Source organism: Myzus persicae, unplaced genomic scaffold (assembly GCF_001856785.1).
Source record: "Myzus persicae strain clone G006 unplaced genomic scaffold, MPER_G0061.0, whole genome shotgun sequence".
NCBI lineage: Eukaryota > Metazoa > Arthropoda > Insecta > Hemiptera > Aphididae > Myzus > Myzus persicae.
Genome location: NW_019102965.1, coordinates 213,406 through 231,522, shown reverse-complemented (window position 1 = coordinate 231,522; position 18,117 = coordinate 213,406). Strand labels below are relative to the sequence as shown.

Here is an 18,117-nt window from a genome sequence, read left to right as displayed (position 1 = left end):
TCCTCTATTTAGTGTTCAATGGTTGATATTATTTTAGTGCCGAATATATATATATATATATATATATATATAATGTTTTAATCTAACCCGACAGATCCTCTATAACTAATTTGAAAAGATCGATGTTTTACTGCTTGGTTCGTTTAACAATATACATAATTATTTTATCTTTGATAAATCCTAATTTATATCCTCGTTGTATGTTGATCGTAAAGTTCAGTAAAATTATGTTTACCTTCTTTAATTTTCATTACACATTTTCAGTACCTATATTAGCGTCAACGTCAACACTAAATATACGTTGCCTAGTCATATAAATTGATTATACCTAAAATAAAAGTATGTTAGTATGAAGAGAAACTTAAATAAATATTTAAATATTTATTCGAAATGATTATTAGTAATTCCTATCACGAATCGGCAATGCGCAATAAAAAGAAGTTTTTAATTTTAAACGTTTCTTTCTCCCTTTTTTTTTATAGTTTTCGTTTTTATTTTTATTATTTTTATTACATAGTTCATTTGATAAATTACGTATGCTAAGAAGACTCTTCTAATTGCGAATCGATAGAGTTTTTGTTCACACATTTTTATGTTTAATAAACGATTGTATTCCTGTAAACCCAAATTCCCCGAGAAAAGTATAGTGTTCCTCGCGTTACTTACAAATATCATATTAACATTCTATGTGTTTCGATCACTCCATTCTTACGTTAGTTCTTCGTACTTATCATTCTCTCACTCTCTCTCTCTCCTTATATTTTCTCTATCTCCTTTACTGGAGGGTTGACAGCGTTTTTTTCCCTTTTTAAATGTCTTCTACACGCCGATTTCCCTTCATTTATCCCGTGCGTTGCATTCTTGCTGACTGAAATTCGCTCTTACACATATACAATTGACGATCAATAAGTTTAAACAGACTGTGGTGGTAACTATATTTAATCTACAAATGCGCACCAAATGCCAGGGTTTAAAACTTTTGTTTATCATTCAAAATATGTATTTAAAACTCTATCTGTGTATTTTTTTTTAAAGTTTTAAATGCATTTATTATATACACATAATAATTGAGGTTACGCCCTCGTGTTAACCCAGTTTTCAAATGTGTGTATAGGTATGTCGAATAATTTTATTTTTTAATTAAAAAGGACACGAGCCGCTTTATTTAACTAAACAATGTATTATTGTAGTACCTATGTGTTTATTAAGTATCATTCAATAAAACATTCAATTTTATAAATTGCTGGTATGTATATTTTTATATATGTATATATGTATATAATATAGATGTAAAATTGTAATTTTAATTAATAGTCATCATTAATCCAGTAGGTACTAATATTATGATTACTAAAAAAAATCAAGTACCATTCTGCTAATTTGTTGAAAGATTTGAGAAAAAAAATTCTCATATTTTCATTTTCCTTCACTCAGCATATATCATGTCAATGTATTCGGTGTATTTGAGGACTTTATGTCGGATTTCCCATTTTCGTACAACATAAAATGGTGACGTTATCCGGAAATAATTGCGAGATTACCTCAGTAAAACCATGTGCCTTTGCGCAAAATATGGACAGGAAAAGTTTTCCATAAATAGTATAGCCAAAAATGCTGCAACGGTATTGGTGGCGGGCGTTTGTCTCTCTTCTTTCTGGACTCTGCTGCCCAATTCGACCACATTATTGAGATTACGCATTTACAGTGCTCTAAGATTATAGCCATCAATTTAATAAAATTAAAGCAAATTATTGTGTTCGATATCTATTCATATGAGTCCGTGTGTGTTGGATAAGTTAATGTTTCGTTTTTATCTGTATGTTCTATCGTGGCGTTTTGTGGCGTTGACGTAGGGATGAGCAAGAGAAGAAAATAGACTCGAAAAGAACTAGACTGACGTCAGGGAGGATAATAGGTACAGTGAACGTGTTTTTGTTGACCGTATTGGATTATACGACCATTGTAGTAAAGGATGGAAAGGTAACCAACCAATAGGCTACGTCAGCCTGTATTTTATACTGCATTGACAGAATTCAAGACGAATCGTGTATGTCGGAGTGGATAAATGTCATTTTGGACGTGGCTATACACTGCAGTACAGCCACACAATTCGATGACAATGTATTCGGTTTACTGAAAATATTGCTGTTCACACACATTCACTATGTTTAATATATATATATGTGTATTATAACGGCGAGTCTAACCGATATCAAGATACGTTGAAGTTTAGATAATACCATGGACTTACAATAAATAAACAACAATATACGTGACTGTGATTTAATACATCATGGCGCATTAGTTTTAAAAAACAAATTGTAGAATGATTACGTTTCTGTATTGCCGGTCCAATTCCATTAGTGCAGGCGCCGGGAAGTAGTGGAAAAGTTGTCTACATAATATAGAAATAGTTGGTATTCACGGTTCAACCGAAATGCTTGTTTAAATAACTAATGACCCTCAAAGTAATGACCTAGTTACTACATCGCAGCGTAATATCTAAATCTGTTTCTTCAAACCTTTAACAAATGATGCTCTCGGTTCGGAGATCTGTTACAATGCTTTAAATTCGATAAGGGAGAAAGCAAAACTCCCGAATCGTTACCAGAATGAATGAATGGCTGGCATTGTAGTGTTTAGGTATTCAAAAATAATAATAATAGTCACAACCCAAATGAAAATTTTGTTGAGCATAATAAACGATATTTGTCATTATGATGACGTCGGACTTAGGATTTTGTTATTTTGTACAGCGTTGGATATCTATCCTCGACATTGATAAATACAAGGTCATAATGTCGTTCACCGGTAAGTGGGTCAAGTTATGACGGAGAAACGACTTAATCGTTTTCATTGCATAAAAATTAAAATATTTAAATAATGATGCCGCTGAATGTTAAAATAAGAACATCATATTTTTTATTGCATGGAAATTTAAGTGCGTGTTTTGTTAACATCTTTAAAACGTTATCATTGCTGAAACGGTATAATTAGAAATAATTCGAACGAATTCTGCAAAAGTTGTCGTCATAACATTTAACTGCGGTGCACTAATCGCATTGTTATCTATTTGAAAAACGTACAATTAGATAATATTTTTATTCGTATAATATTCGTATTATACATTACATTATATTTCTCAACTTATTCATGATATATTTTGTTATATTATCATAATTACGTATACATCATGCGTCGCCATGTGATAGTGGGTATTTTGAGTAGTTAAAGCAATTTGAATATTTTTTCTGTGGTTTTTAACAAAGACATGAATAAAAATGATTATTTTTCATTCTCCATTCCTTTGATTAATTAAGCGAACTATTGGATGTTAGGGTTTTTATTTTTACATAAAATTAATTATTTTAATTGGAACCGCCTAAAAAAAACCCTATTAGTTGCAATTTTCGTATCTTTTGTGAAATTTGTCTCGAAAGTTGAACGTCTGACTATAAATCGAGAATACACAGGTATACTTATATAATACGTACTCACTTATTTTGGTACTAATTGCTTCATGTGAAAACGACTATTACCTTCTTATATCACATCACTATTAGATTAAATGTCATACGTGTGCCCATGCGTGTGTAATGTTTTTCTCGCTGTCGGCGTTGTCCATTTCACCAGAGCTCCTATAAGTGCCTCACCAGTGCCAAGTCATTTACATCCGAAACGTTATAGCTCTCGAATTTCTATTCCTTGGCATCCGTACAATCGGCGCACTTCTTTCCCTTTCCATCGTTCTGGTAGCGTTTTTTTTTTTTATGTTGCCATATAGCCGGGGAATAGCACTGCTAGCTGAGAAGCAAAATACATTGGCCGAATTTAATCAAAACCTACCCTAGGGGTTGCGTCACATCGGCGCTCTCGGATATCTCTAGCGCGCCCCATATATGATTCGGCATCTGCCAAGAGGCAGATGCATGTCGTTTTCCGGACATCCGGACGGAAGTTTTATCGTTGCCGTTCGCCAAAGGATATAGTACTACGCTCTTGCATAGTATATACGCAGATATAAAGAGTTGTGCATCATATATAAACGTTTTTGTTCGTTTTTGAACTCGAAAGTTTCACTAAGCACGGTTACTTTACCGCGATAGAAGCGTTAGAAACGCCTTTGTACTTCACCCCGCCGCTCCGTAAATGTAGTGCAGTGTTCTCGGTGAAATACCATCATCATCATCATCATCTATTCTATTCGCCTTGTACTACGCGCTTTCGTTACGTAAAAATAAATCTAGTCAAATCGCAATGTTTTCTGTAAAGATTTTTTAAACCGGAATAATTCGAAATCGATCATAGTGTATGGAAGAGCGTCTCGCGAGAATTCGCATGACGATAACAATAACTTAGTATTGTTTAATATAGCATATAGCATATCAATTGCAGTGTATTCTATTTTTTATCGTTTTCGATACATGTTCGCTTTTTTAAAATATACTTTGCTAACTTCTAAAAGAATTCAACAGTAGGTCAAAAATATCAAATATGATTATTATTTTTTTTTCATAAGAAAATAAACGAATTCATGATCACACGTCATTACATTAAAATCTAGTTTATTATTACAATGCCGTTGACAGCAGTAAAAAAAATATAAAATTGTTGTTTTGTCTTAAACTAATAAATCGCAATATTTAGATGTTACGTATTTATAACTCGCTGGAGCAAATCAATTATAAATGTTTGATTAAACCTGGACTGAAACTCATTTAACCTGATTATTTATCAAAAATATATCTGCATACTGGTACTTGATTTTTTTTTTTTGCAAGTAAGTATATTCTAACCTAACCTAACTATTGTGACTATTTAATTTTCGTAGATCTTATTTATGATCGATACCGTACTGTTTGCCATCTGAGACTTTTAAAAAATAAATAAAATGAAATCCGGAAAATTTACATATTTATATCTTAATATTTCCTTTTATCATCTCAGAATAAGATTTGATTTATATAATAAGTAATAATATATAAGGACTTTTATATTGTATAATATGATTACATTTAAAAATAATTTCGAGTGAAGTTTTGTTAAAGATGTTCTATTTTAGTTTCATCTTATTTTTACTGGAATTTTTTCTTTCGTTAAAGCGGCTTCTGAGAAGTACGAACACCGAATGTTTTTACTTCAAAAGTACCAAGTAAATACCTACAATTTTCAATTGATAGCTACTTGAAACTTTCAGAACACTCGTTTAAACTAAATAGGGACCACAGAAAAAAAAATAATTGCATAACCTGTGTGCATTTGATTTACAAATCATCATTCTGAGACTCCGTGTAGGTAGACGAAAAAAAATTAAATAAATGTTTAAAGTAATCTAAAAAAGATTTTAATAAAAATGCACAGGTTTTTTTACGTTTTGTATAGTCATTTAATTATTGCGCGTTCTACGTAGTAATTCATACCAACCTCGAAACGTAAAATTAAAACGATTTTGGTCGTGGAATTATTATGATGTTTTTACTGGAATCCATGTGTGTTTACCGTCGTATACTATATTGTTGTTATCGGGTACTATGGCTGGTAGCAAAGTTGCAATATTTATGAGACAACTTGGCAGACTTAGAACTTAGATGGATTGTACATCGACAAAATCTATACGCTATAAAAAGGTTTAGTGGACGAAAAATCGTCACCGGATATACAAGTTGTGAAAAAAGAAAAGAAAAAGAAATGGCTCCGATTTTTCCTTCTTTTTTTCGGTTGGAAAACTTTGAAACGAATATAGGACAATCGAATGGGTGTCGAAAATCGTCTCACTCTACGCATGAATAATCCAAGACCCCAGCTTTGTCCATGATTTTTGAGTGTGGTTAAGATGTTTGACAAAATTCAATTTGTAAAAATAATGTCACTTGTTAAATTTTACAATGCTAATAATGCATACTGATTTAAAATACATATAATGAGTACAGAATGTATTTAAAACTCAATAGTTTGATAATTATGTCGATTATTCCATTGTTCAATTTAAATAGTGAATACATTTTTAAATGTAATAATATAGTAAAATAATTTTCCATAGCATGTAATTTTTTTTTAACTTTATAATAATTATATTCATTCGAACGGAAACATCATTTTATAGGTTTATTCAAGTAACTTAAATATATTTAGATAAAAGTATTTTATTACACACTTTTGAGCTGTAACAGTTTGAAATGTATTGGATAAAAATATAAGATGAAATGTTTATTTTGCATGGACCATAATGGTTTGAATATGTTTGGACCGACTTTTGAATAAATTACATTTTAATTCCAGAATTTATTTATTTAATATTATAACCTAAATCCTGAAGCGTTCATACTGTATCAACAGTGAAATGAAATTTTTTGCAACTGTTGCCATGAAAAATGTGCATTTTTATGTATTTTTTATATTCCTCTTACGAAACGGTAATTGTTGCTGAGTCATCGTCAATATACAATATTATGTTATACTATTCATTTTTCGTTTTTCTGGCATGTGTCAAAACGAATCTTATTGTCACTTCCTTGGTACATCCGTATCGTGCCAAAATGAGCCTGAACATGCCTATTCGCGTCGACAAACCCACCGCGGTGACAATAATTATTACAATAATAATAATATCGTCTCCTCTGACTGGTTGGTTGTCGGTGTTATATTTTTCGACAAACTGTTAACACGGCGCTTCGGTTATGCAATTTCGCTACACTTTTCAATGTTGTCATAAGTTTATAACGTGCGGGGATATTTTAATATAAAAATATTATTACTATTATTATTAGCTGTCGTAAGCCAGTACTTTTCAACATGTGAATAGAGGTGCTGTGCTTGTGACACGATGGCGTAGCGTATTCGTATTTTAAATTTATCAATAGTTGAGTTTTTGATACTGCCTACATATTATGATGTAGACGGTTAACTTGAATCTAAAATACCGTTTTTTTTTTTTTTTGCTCAGCAAAGTCAAAATCGTGAACAGGCTTTATTTCAACTGCCAAGTCTTGTTTTTTACTTATATTATTGTTACAGATTAAATACATAAATCAAAAATCGAAAATAATACTTTTGATGCATAGCTACCTTTTTAAATATATTAAAATATACAATTTACCATTATCATTACGTTTCATAAACATTATAATATCGTCATCCTGCATCCTTCTTACACAAGATGTAGTCGTATGCGTCCAACAACTGACTGTGTGATGATGTTTAATATAAATATACGAATATGCGATATTTGTGACGGGTTTCCGGGTGAACATATTGAGAACCAAGAGAGAACAGTATAGGAAACTCGTGTCGATTATGATAATGGAAATGTCTTTGTAATTATATTTATAGTGACTGTGTTGTTGTTAATGTTGGAGGTGGGTAGATTAGTCTATACTTTAAATAAAAATATGTATATCCATAACATGATTTCGAGGTTTCGATGTGCTTTGGCGCTATTCGTCACGGACAGGATCCTGTGTGTCGGTATACATGATCACGTGACAGAATGTGATTTCGTATTTAATTTGGATTTTTTTTGCATATATTATTCATATTATTATTTAAAACACCAGACGCACGAAATCGTTGCTGCCATTATTATTTTGAGATACGATTTTAAAGTCTCTGTAGCGTGTACAGTTTTCGCCGGAGGTGTAACGATTGCTTGGCTGTGAGTCATAATAGTACTGCAGTCACTATAAAAGCTAAATCGCTGTGGCTGCTGTAAAAATCTCGATTTTGGATTAACGTTTCAATGGCTCATGACGTGGAGGAGTAAATGAGAAATCGAAAATCGCGACAATCATCTCAAACAACCATGGTTTACTATATTATTATGTACGTGCGCGTATTACGTTTTTTTTTTTATCTCCCTCGTGTAACTAAAGCACATTCCAATATCTCATCGAATCAGGTAAATCCCTAACCTACCATGTATATATGCTTTTATGTACAAAATACAAAAAATATTATTGAAGTTAACGTGTGTGTACGTGGCACATAGAATAAACATTGTGTATATACGATGTTTAGATACCAATCGCTCTAGAGGGCGTATAATGTAATACAGTTTAAAAAAAATGTCGTCAATGTTAACAAAATGTGCCCAGTTATTATTTAATGTCAATATTGTAATATTTAAGTTTATGAAACTATTCGTCTACTATAGTTGTGCGGTGTATTTTTGTATGTTTAATTATATATCTAATACAATTATTTTGTTTATGATTTCAGTGTCCGAACATAGTAGGATATTTTCTGGTAACAACACACACACGGATTACTTTAAAACTTTGCTCAGGGATGGCAACAACATTTTAATCGGAGCCAGGTAAATATCCAAATATTTTTATAAATATGTAAATAATGATATATTATATTCTACATAACAATTTAAAGTATTCATCGTGGCATGTTTAACTACAACGTCTATAACTTAGATTATTATTATCTTATGACGTTTATAGTATATTTATCATAATTAGTGTTTATTACGTATTTTGGTGCATTCGAAATGTCTAACATAATTATAACGCTGAATTATTATAAAATAATTCAAATTCGAATTTTATAGAAGTTGCCAAAAAATAATTGTTAAACTTGACTTAACTTTAGACGAACTTCACAAATATTGGTTTAGAACTAAAATATTTCAGATTTTGCAGTTTCACTTATTGTTACGACCATCATCATTTCGGAGCCAACTTTATATTTGTATAGCTGAAATTAAAAATAAATTATTCACTAAATTAAGTCTAGTTATTGTAACTTCTAATTTTTAATTGTTTGGTATTTCGATAAAAAATATAAGCAGTATAGTAAGTTTGTAGAAAAGTATAAAAATATGATATTTACAAGTTACAACCTATGATATTTTATTATTTTAAGTTACTATTATTTACATAACATATTTCTAAACATATAGATAAGTACACGTATGTGCGTTTTTCTCCCTCGTCACAAAATATTGTCGGTAGGCATTCAAATGCTTGAGCGATAAGAATATTTATTTCTTAAAAAAAAAAGAAATAGCGTATACATTCGTGTTCAAAATGCATGCATATTTATTATAAGTATATGTAATATACTATATTTACGTGAGGTGTATTCATCGTTCCTTTGGTGTGTACATGCTCCCTATGTTTAAAAACCTTCGAAAAGACTCTTCATTAGAGTAAAGTAAAAAGTGAAAGCATCCCTCTCCAATTTATTTCAACTTTCATGTTTTTGCAATGAAAACATCCATATAATGTCTCGTTCTGAATAGCGTTTTGAATAAGATGCATCTTTAGTATCACTTGGTACTGATTATTTTTATACTTTAAAATAATGAAACAAAATAAATGTACATTTTAGAAATAAATTCCAAGCTTTTGTACGGCGTTGATATGTTCATTGAATCATTAAAGGACAATCATATGACATTGTTTAATGACTGTTGACATTAATTAATAGCTCTTTTATATTATATATTTTTAAATGATTTTACAAATGCAATTAAACATGTAGTTTTATACAAAATATTTTGATTTAGTACAATAGCAGATTTAAGATTTAATTTTTAACCACTTTCAAATGGTTATGTAATAATATTTTATTTTTCTTATGTTTGATCTTATAATTCTTTTTTTCATTTGTTTATTTAGATAAATATTTAAAATGTAAGATAGATTTAAATTAGAGGTTTCCAAGTAGGTATATCGATCATTTTAATAATGGAATTCAATTTTAACTTTGAATAGTGTTACTCTTGGTTGAAAAAAAGGTCAACAACGAAAGCTAATAAGACACCCTTATATATATACATAGTAATTTATAGTAATTTTCATAAAAGCATTTGATGAAGTTTTCATAAAATTATTAAATAATCTTTTAAACATTTCAAATGTATTTAGGGTGTATTCTAGCAAGCTTTATATTTGTTCTCAAGCCACATTAAAACTTTAGCGATATTAAAATATCTTTAATATTTATCGTTTGAATGTTTATATCGACTGCTTCTTTTTCTTGTGAAATAAAATAGGTTTTTTCTAATTTCTATTAAAATTAAGCGACTTCAAACATTTTATTTTCAGATGTTTTTTTGTACCCATAATGCATTTTATATGAAATAATAATTGTATTTATTTAAATTGAACATTTATTCCATATTTTTTTTAAACTATATAATTTAAACTATTTATTTTCTAAATATTGTTATATTATATTGTAGTTTTTTTTACCTCTATTAATATTTGTTTTATCATGTATTCACTAAAACGAATACCTATTGTACTTAGTGTACTAAGTACATTTTTTCAGATTTATTTTCCATAAATTAATACACGTGATTCAACAAAGTAAAAAACATTTTTAAGATATTTTATTATTATTAATGTTTATAAATATATACCCAGTAGTGCCCGGCGATTTACTCTTTTTTTTTATTTAGATAAAGATTCCATAAAACAATTTAGTGTTAAAATAAAATTATATTTCTAAAATTGTTTATCTTCTGATGGTCCTGGTCTTTTGTTTATTATACAATATATTTAATATTAATATAAAGACTAATAATGTAGAGTTTTTACATTTCTTCGTATTTTGCATTCTCTCTCTTTAATAATTTTACATTTACATCAACTATATTGTCCACTATATTTTAAATATTTCAGTTGAATGTGTCCTCGTGAAAGAATTTAGTGTTAAATTAAATTTATATATCCTAAAATAGTTTATTTTCTGATATCCTCTTAGTTATTATACATATTGTGTAATAATGTACTAGTTATCAATTTGAAGTATTTTGGATTCTGACTCAATAATAATTTACAGTTTTTTCAACGTATTGTCAACTATATTCAAAAATTATTTCCCTTGAACTTGTGCAGCTGCCTTTCATTTATTGTGTGATTACATACAATTGTATTTTTTTTTATTTAACCTACAGTTCCAAAATAGTTTTTAATAATAAATATTCATCGTTTAGCATGTGGAATTTCACTTTGTTCATAATTTTTAATTAATATTTAGTTTTATTTTATGCGCCAAATATTTTTCAACTCAAAATACTGTACTAAACTTTTTTCAATATAATATAATATGAAATCAAAAAAACTGGTTGCATTATATATTAAACTTTTATTTACAATAAGAAATGTGACTTTTTTGTCGGAAGATTATTCATATTCGGATTGACAATCAAATATGACGACAAATTTTTTTTCGTATTTGTTCTCTTTTTATAATAAGCATGACAGTATATTTGGTATTCGTTTAAATTATTTTTGGCTAATTGTTGTAGTGCCTTTCTAGTTCATGCCATTAAAATGTGTTTTGTTATTATTTTCGTTTAAACCATTAGAAAATCGGCTTTTATATTAATTTTGTGTTTCGTCATTCGCTGTGATTCGGTGAAAGGTATCTACTAGAACGATTGCTGTGAAAGCGCTTGTACGATCAGAATTATTCATGAAATCTCGGGGTGTGTTCTCACCTAAAAAACTTTTCCCCCTAATGGTCGTACACCTCTTTCCAAAACCCCCTTGGATAACGTTTGGAATTCACAGCGTACCCAAATAATCCTGGCAAATAATCGCCGTCACTATATCTGCGTTAAATGTGACAACGTGTTTTGGTCGATTCCCGATCTCGGCTTATACAATATGTTTGGTGTTATTATTATGGCCTCGCTTTCATCGTCAATGTAGGATCATCGAAATCCCATGCAATCTACAGAATTGGCCGTTCGTATATTATATGATACATGTCCGAAAATTTTGGAATCCCGAACACGTACTGGCCGTGGGCAACGGACGCACAGTGGAGATCAGTTTCTTCGGTAATTGCCATTCCCTTCTCATGCCCCTTGTCTCGTATAACTCTCAATATCTGGTGGCGACCATTAACTGTCCGTAGAAATGCCCCGTGGACGGCGTCGCTAATTGCCTATCCATTTGGGCACGTCACACCCGAAAGGGGAGCTTTTAATGCATTTTGAAAAGTCTAGATCAAAAGATTAAGTACAATTGTTCGTGCAAAAAAAGTCCCGAACCACCGAAAATATAATTCCAGTGGGGGATGAGAGACAATTTAAAAGTAATAGTTATAATAATAACAAAAAATGAGTTATATATTTCATAACACATCAGAAGTTTTTTTTGTGTTTATATTTCAAGTATGGATTAACACAGAAATGTGTACAAATTCAGTCGACATAAATTACTGTGCCTTTAATTTTTTCAGATTATTAGCTTGATTTTTGATTCTTATATTACATTTTAATTTGGTTTGGTAATATTGATTTTGATTACTTTTAACTAACTTTTTATTTTTCTGTTTTCTGTACTTATTTTGGTTTTTGTTGAATGTCGGATGTTCTTATTTTTTTTTTTTTTGTTTTACATTGAAAACCATTCATTTGTTGTTCTTGTTTAGCTCCAATTTTCTGTTAATTTCTTGCCGAAAAAAATCTTAATTTGTTTAGTTTAGTGTTCTCTGATGTTTCGTCTGGCTTGGTGATCTTTAGTATTTTTTTGTCCGCTGTTATTGAATTAACCATTGTTAAAACGTTATTTAATTATTAAAGTACGTATATATTTTATAAGAATAAATTACTATTTAAGTACCTACGGAGAAAAGTATAATTATATTAAATAAACTTTAACTCTAAAATTATATTTAACATAATGTGTTTATTTCTTATTTTTTTTTTTATGTAGCATATAGATATTAGCTTCATTACTATTATAAATAAAAACAATTTCGTTACAATGTTCTTTCAGGTATAATATAAGTACAAACAAGTCCTTATCGATTTTTTTTTAGCTACACATAGATATTATATTCTTCGATGTGAATTTTCGGCCTATCATGCATGGAGATTTTTTTCTCTATGCGTTAGATATGTACTTTGATTATTTTTTTTTAGTATTCGTATATTAATAAATCATTTCAAATTAATAATTTACATCGAATGCAAGTTTAAATAGTAGTGTTTATTAATAAATACAGGCACATATTTAATTTTTGATAGGTAATGTATATTATCGTATTATATTTTAGCATGATGTTTCGTTATTTTTGTCTGTAGTTTAAAGTTCCGATAATATGCCAATCTGAATATTTTAGTTTAGTTTTCCTCTCATTTTCATATAAATTATGATGTTTTATAATTAAATATTGACAATGAACTTTTAGAGTATTCATTTTAAATAGACGGGGTGGTACATTGCAGAACTTCTGCACCAGAAGTTATTTTATCTTTGCGTATTATATTATATTATATTATATATCCATCAATCCAAATTTCTCCTTTCTGAAGTTTAAATGCTTAAAATTAAAATAAGTTATAAGGGCATAAACCTTAATCTTAAAAACAATATTTTGAAAGTTTGCCAGTTCTTAAAAACGACTTTCAAGTTATTAATAATCAAGTAATCTACTCACATAATCTTAATAATTGTACAGAAGTTTAATTGGGTTGTATATTATTGAAATTTGTTTCTTAAAAATTTTCCCGTAATGACATCTATAGTGATTTCTTTAAGCTGTATTATATCATTTAGCCTTATAAATACGCAGTTGAAAGCAAATGTTTAAATTATCATTTCCTACAAATGTCATCTTTAACATAATATTTCGACTCTTTTTTGAGCTTTTGATAGACATTTTGAATTTTTTTGTGTACGTCCTCCGAGATGGAAAAAATTTACTTTGGGACATGAAACTTCATAATTTAATACAATGTTCCTCATATAGAGTTAATACTGCTGTAACTAAAATAAATATATACACTTTTTTTGTTAATTTTAAGTTAAAATTTGGACAAAATTAGATATTTAAACACAGAATAATGATTTCAGTATTTTTTTGTAGTATAAAAACATTATTCGTGAGTACTTGAATCTTTCAAAATATATTGTTATATTGTTTACGCACAATGCAATTTTAAAATACAATGTTTTGGGCAAAAATAAATCCAACCTTTAGAATACTAATATTAAAATAAATTACTCTAATGGCAATATAAATACATCATAAAATATACTTATAGTGATATAGACTGACAGACCGTCTCTGCTCAGAATCGTTTTTCATCGTATACAATGATTTATCATTGAATTCAAATTTTACACATCCATTAAGGCAACCTAATCAATGGCGAGGTACACTCGACACCTGCTATACAGCAGAGCTACTTCCCTGTTTTTTTCTTTTAAATTGTTATTCATGGTATAGAAGAGTGCAGTTGCCCTACTTTTCCACTTGTTTCCTATGTTTCAAAAATTCAAAATCTTGATTCTCAATTTGTATTTATTGCCAATCGATAAGGTTTCGTTCAAAGTTTTTTAGTTCTTATTCTTTTCTCAGGAACAGTGTTTTTCTGAATAAATAAAGAAAATAATGAAAACATACCAATATTATCTGTGTTCGCTTATGCGTAAGAAACTTAATATGCATTAAAAGTAGATTTTAAAATTATTTTCACAAAGGATCAAACATACCTATTATGTTATATTCCATTTCGAAAAGAAGAGAACGATGGGTGGGAAGGGGGGGGGGTATCGCGTCTCGTTAGGTGAAAAACAAATGAACCCTGAGACCATTACCTATATGTGTTGCTTTTTGGTATTGGTAAAGGACGGAAGAATGGACGTTTGAACAAAAGCACGCCTCGTTAGAGCGACAAATGAACGGCACATAATCATTCGTTGAAAACGGAAAATGTCGTTTGTGAGGCATTTTCCCTTTTGAAAATTTCGGTCAGGTAATAACCAAAGCCACTCGAATATGAAGGGATGGATTGTAGGGTAGGCTGTTATCTGTGAAGAGCGCCATCAGTACTTCAACGACATTGAATTTTCTTCCCGACGTAAATTGTCTAGGTGTATTACAGGAGCTTTTGAAATCATTCCGCATTCGTGATAGAACAATTCTACGCACAACAAACTCAAAATAGTACATATATGTTTGTAATGTGCACACAATATAATTATTATGGTTATCGATTCGCATGATGAATTAATCGTTTGGTATAGCCATTATGTAATTACGACGTGGTGTGAATTGTATATGTTTTAATAATGCTGTAATGCACAATATCGATCTTTCTGATTTGTTTGTTAATTTGTTACAAACCTTGGCTTTTCAATCGTGTCATATAATATAGTGTATAATTGTATTTTAATATTTTCAAATATGTTCTGAAAACTAATACGTATAAACACTAAGTTTAGTACTTAAGCATATTTCAAGTTTAGTATTTTGTCAAATTTCAATTGAATGTTTCATAATGTGTCTTTAGGTATAATGTAAAGTTTATTTTTATTTAATATTCTAAGAACTATAGAACTATATATATAAAAAAAAAAAAAAAATGCTTTTTTTGTCTTCAACTGAAACGATTATACTATGATTGTCATCACTAAATTGATGTCACTACACAATGTTAACTGATAATGTATATATTTAAAGTTATAAATTATATTATCTAAACAAACTTTTTCTCGTGTATTAGAAGCGTTTATGTTAATATTTGCTTTAAAGTTCAGTGCAATTAAATGTAGTTGATGATCTTTAAGACTTGATGCATGTTTATATGTAAGATTCACAGTAATTAATTCAATTTTTCTGCAACCGTCATATTCTGTATGTTTGTTGTTATTTTTGTTCATCTTCATCATATTGTACGATTTATCAGTTAACACTCATAATATCGACAAGTATTAATAATTTTGAAATTATTTCATTCTGAATACATTACAAAACATTCATGTGTTTTAATATTTTACTATCATATTTTTATTTATCTATTATGCTTTTTTAAAAAGCACAAACATTTTTTATTTCATATGACGGATTAGACATTTTTTCTGATATTTATACTAAATTTCCAAATAATTTATTCCAATGACGTGAATAATTCTTTTCGAGATTGTGAGGGCAATACTAAATGAATCACTTTGCAGCATATTGATTATTTCCTTTAGTTTTTCATGAATATTCATATTATTTGAAAATATTTTGTTCTTTATATTAGTATTGGATAAAAATTTGTAAAAACCGCATCTTGCTTAAACATATGCATTTTTTAAGCTAACATATTGATAAAGAATTAACTTATTGGTTTAAATCTGCCTAATGTGTTATTTTGAAAATAATTGAAAATTTTAAAAGCTTCAAGTATAATGTTAACCCTAATGTTAATATTATAAGTCTTAAATATTGAAGTCACAGAATAAACTTAATGCCTTATGCTTAATGCGTTTATATATATATATATGCTGAAAAATCCGTCCAAGAAGAATCTCAATGGTGTTAAATAATTTTTCTCAGTTTTATACCATCAAATTCAATCAGTCTTTCTGTCATATCGATGTGGGGATTTCTGACTTTTCTTGTTACTTTATAATATTAAGAAAATTCCATGGATTCACTATACATAGAAGAATACAACATTTATTACAGGATGAGCAGTGTGGTTTTCGACCGTATCACAACAACTATAACAGTCTACTACATCTGGATCCACCCTGTATATACCTAATCAATAACGTCTCCCAAAAAGTTACCGTGTCGCCCTGACCCCATGGGGTTTGGGTGACTTTTGCTCATAATTATTACCTTGTGTATAGAGTACACGTGTGTGTATGTGTTGGATATATTATGTTATATATATTGTTTTATTTGCTTTGGAGTTTGGTTATAAGAAGGGGTGTTCGATTGAAAAAGTGAAAATAACAATCTTACGAGCGTTGGGAGGTCCCCAAGCGAAGAAAATCCCTTGCCACTAAACTTGTAGCCAATATTGCTTATACCCTACATCGTCCATACAACATACGCTAGACCTTTGCTGGATCGGCTTCTCATAATTAGATCTCACGGGAAAAAAAAGCTTCTGGCCGAATATTGTTTTTATAGTGATAATATTGAGTGTATACTAGACGAAACCAGCTGATTCATCATGTCTAAACCTTTCATTAATCCTACATACTACGGCTGAATTGTTTTTCTGACGAATCAATCATATACATGTTTTCAACACGTCATATTGAAATTTAAAGTTTTTTAGCGTATTCTTATCTCTGGAGCATTTCGTAGGTTAGCTGAGGTATATAATTTTTTTTTGTTAACATAAATTTGCTTTTCATAATATATAACAAGTTAATTATTTTATTTAATATACCTATACAAATGCTATCTAATTTCTTCAAATACATACTTTATGAAAATTTATCATTGAAAAAACTTGGAAGTTTGCTGAACTTTTTATGTATATATATATTCGATTTACCTAGTTCAAGTTAAGTTAGGTTAGTTGAACTATTTAAAATGGTTTTATTTTTAGACAAAAAGTTTTGGGTAGTTTCAGACTTTATTAGTGTCCAGTTCCAGTTAAACGGTAATGCACGACATTTTCGGTTCAGCCAAAATACTAACATATTATGTTTTTAAAGATAATTACTTCCCATTATACAGAATTTATGCGTACGATAAAATTTGTACAATCAATCCTAATTTTGTTTTAAATGATTATTGTTATTTGTTAAGTACAAATGAAAACAATTTTATTTCTAAAAGAATTATTGAATATCAAAAAAAATGTATTATTTTTTTAAAATGGAATGGTAGTAAATTATGTATGTACAAGTGTACAACTAATTTTAATTGTAAAGTATTTATTTTAAAAGGATAATAATGAATCATTTATAAGTATACCTATTGTAAAATTGATAACGTAGGTTGATTGACGTGCAAGAAAATAATTTGTTTAGAATTGAAGTATACAACTTTTCAAAGTTATAGTTTTTTTATATACTATAAAATAATAGCTATGTTAAGTATAGATTCTAACTTGGAAATAATTTGGAAAATAGATACGTTTTATATTTAATTTTTTTTTTTTTTACAGGAATGCGGTGTACAACATAAGTTTGGCTGATCTATCAGAAAATCAAGTAAGTGTTTTTTAAATAAAATAATGAATTTGAAAAAACTATGAGATGCTTTACGATTTAAGATTCCAAAGATCGTATTTCATCATCTGATATTAATAGTTAAATATTACATATATTTAATATCGATCGTGTTCGCAAATGTATAAATTGCGTGAGCATTATGAAATGTCTCGTTTGCGTGTCGCTTATACGCCTCCCG

General features: G+C 29.1%; 1 protein-coding gene across 1 annotated transcript in view; it reads left to right on the top strand.

Annotated features, from left to right (window-relative positions):
- LOC111033500 (semaphorin-1A) overlaps nt 1-18,117 on the top strand; it is a 150,782-nt gene that overhangs the window by 84,091 nt on the left and 48,574 nt on the right. Inside the window, exons 2-3 of the mRNA XM_022314254.1 lie at nt 8,215-8,311; nt 17,873-17,918. Of these exons, the coding sequence (XP_022169946.1) occupies nt 8,215-8,311; nt 17,873-17,918 (143 nt within the window). The remainder of the gene's footprint in view (nt 1-8,214; nt 8,312-17,872; nt 17,919-18,117) is intronic.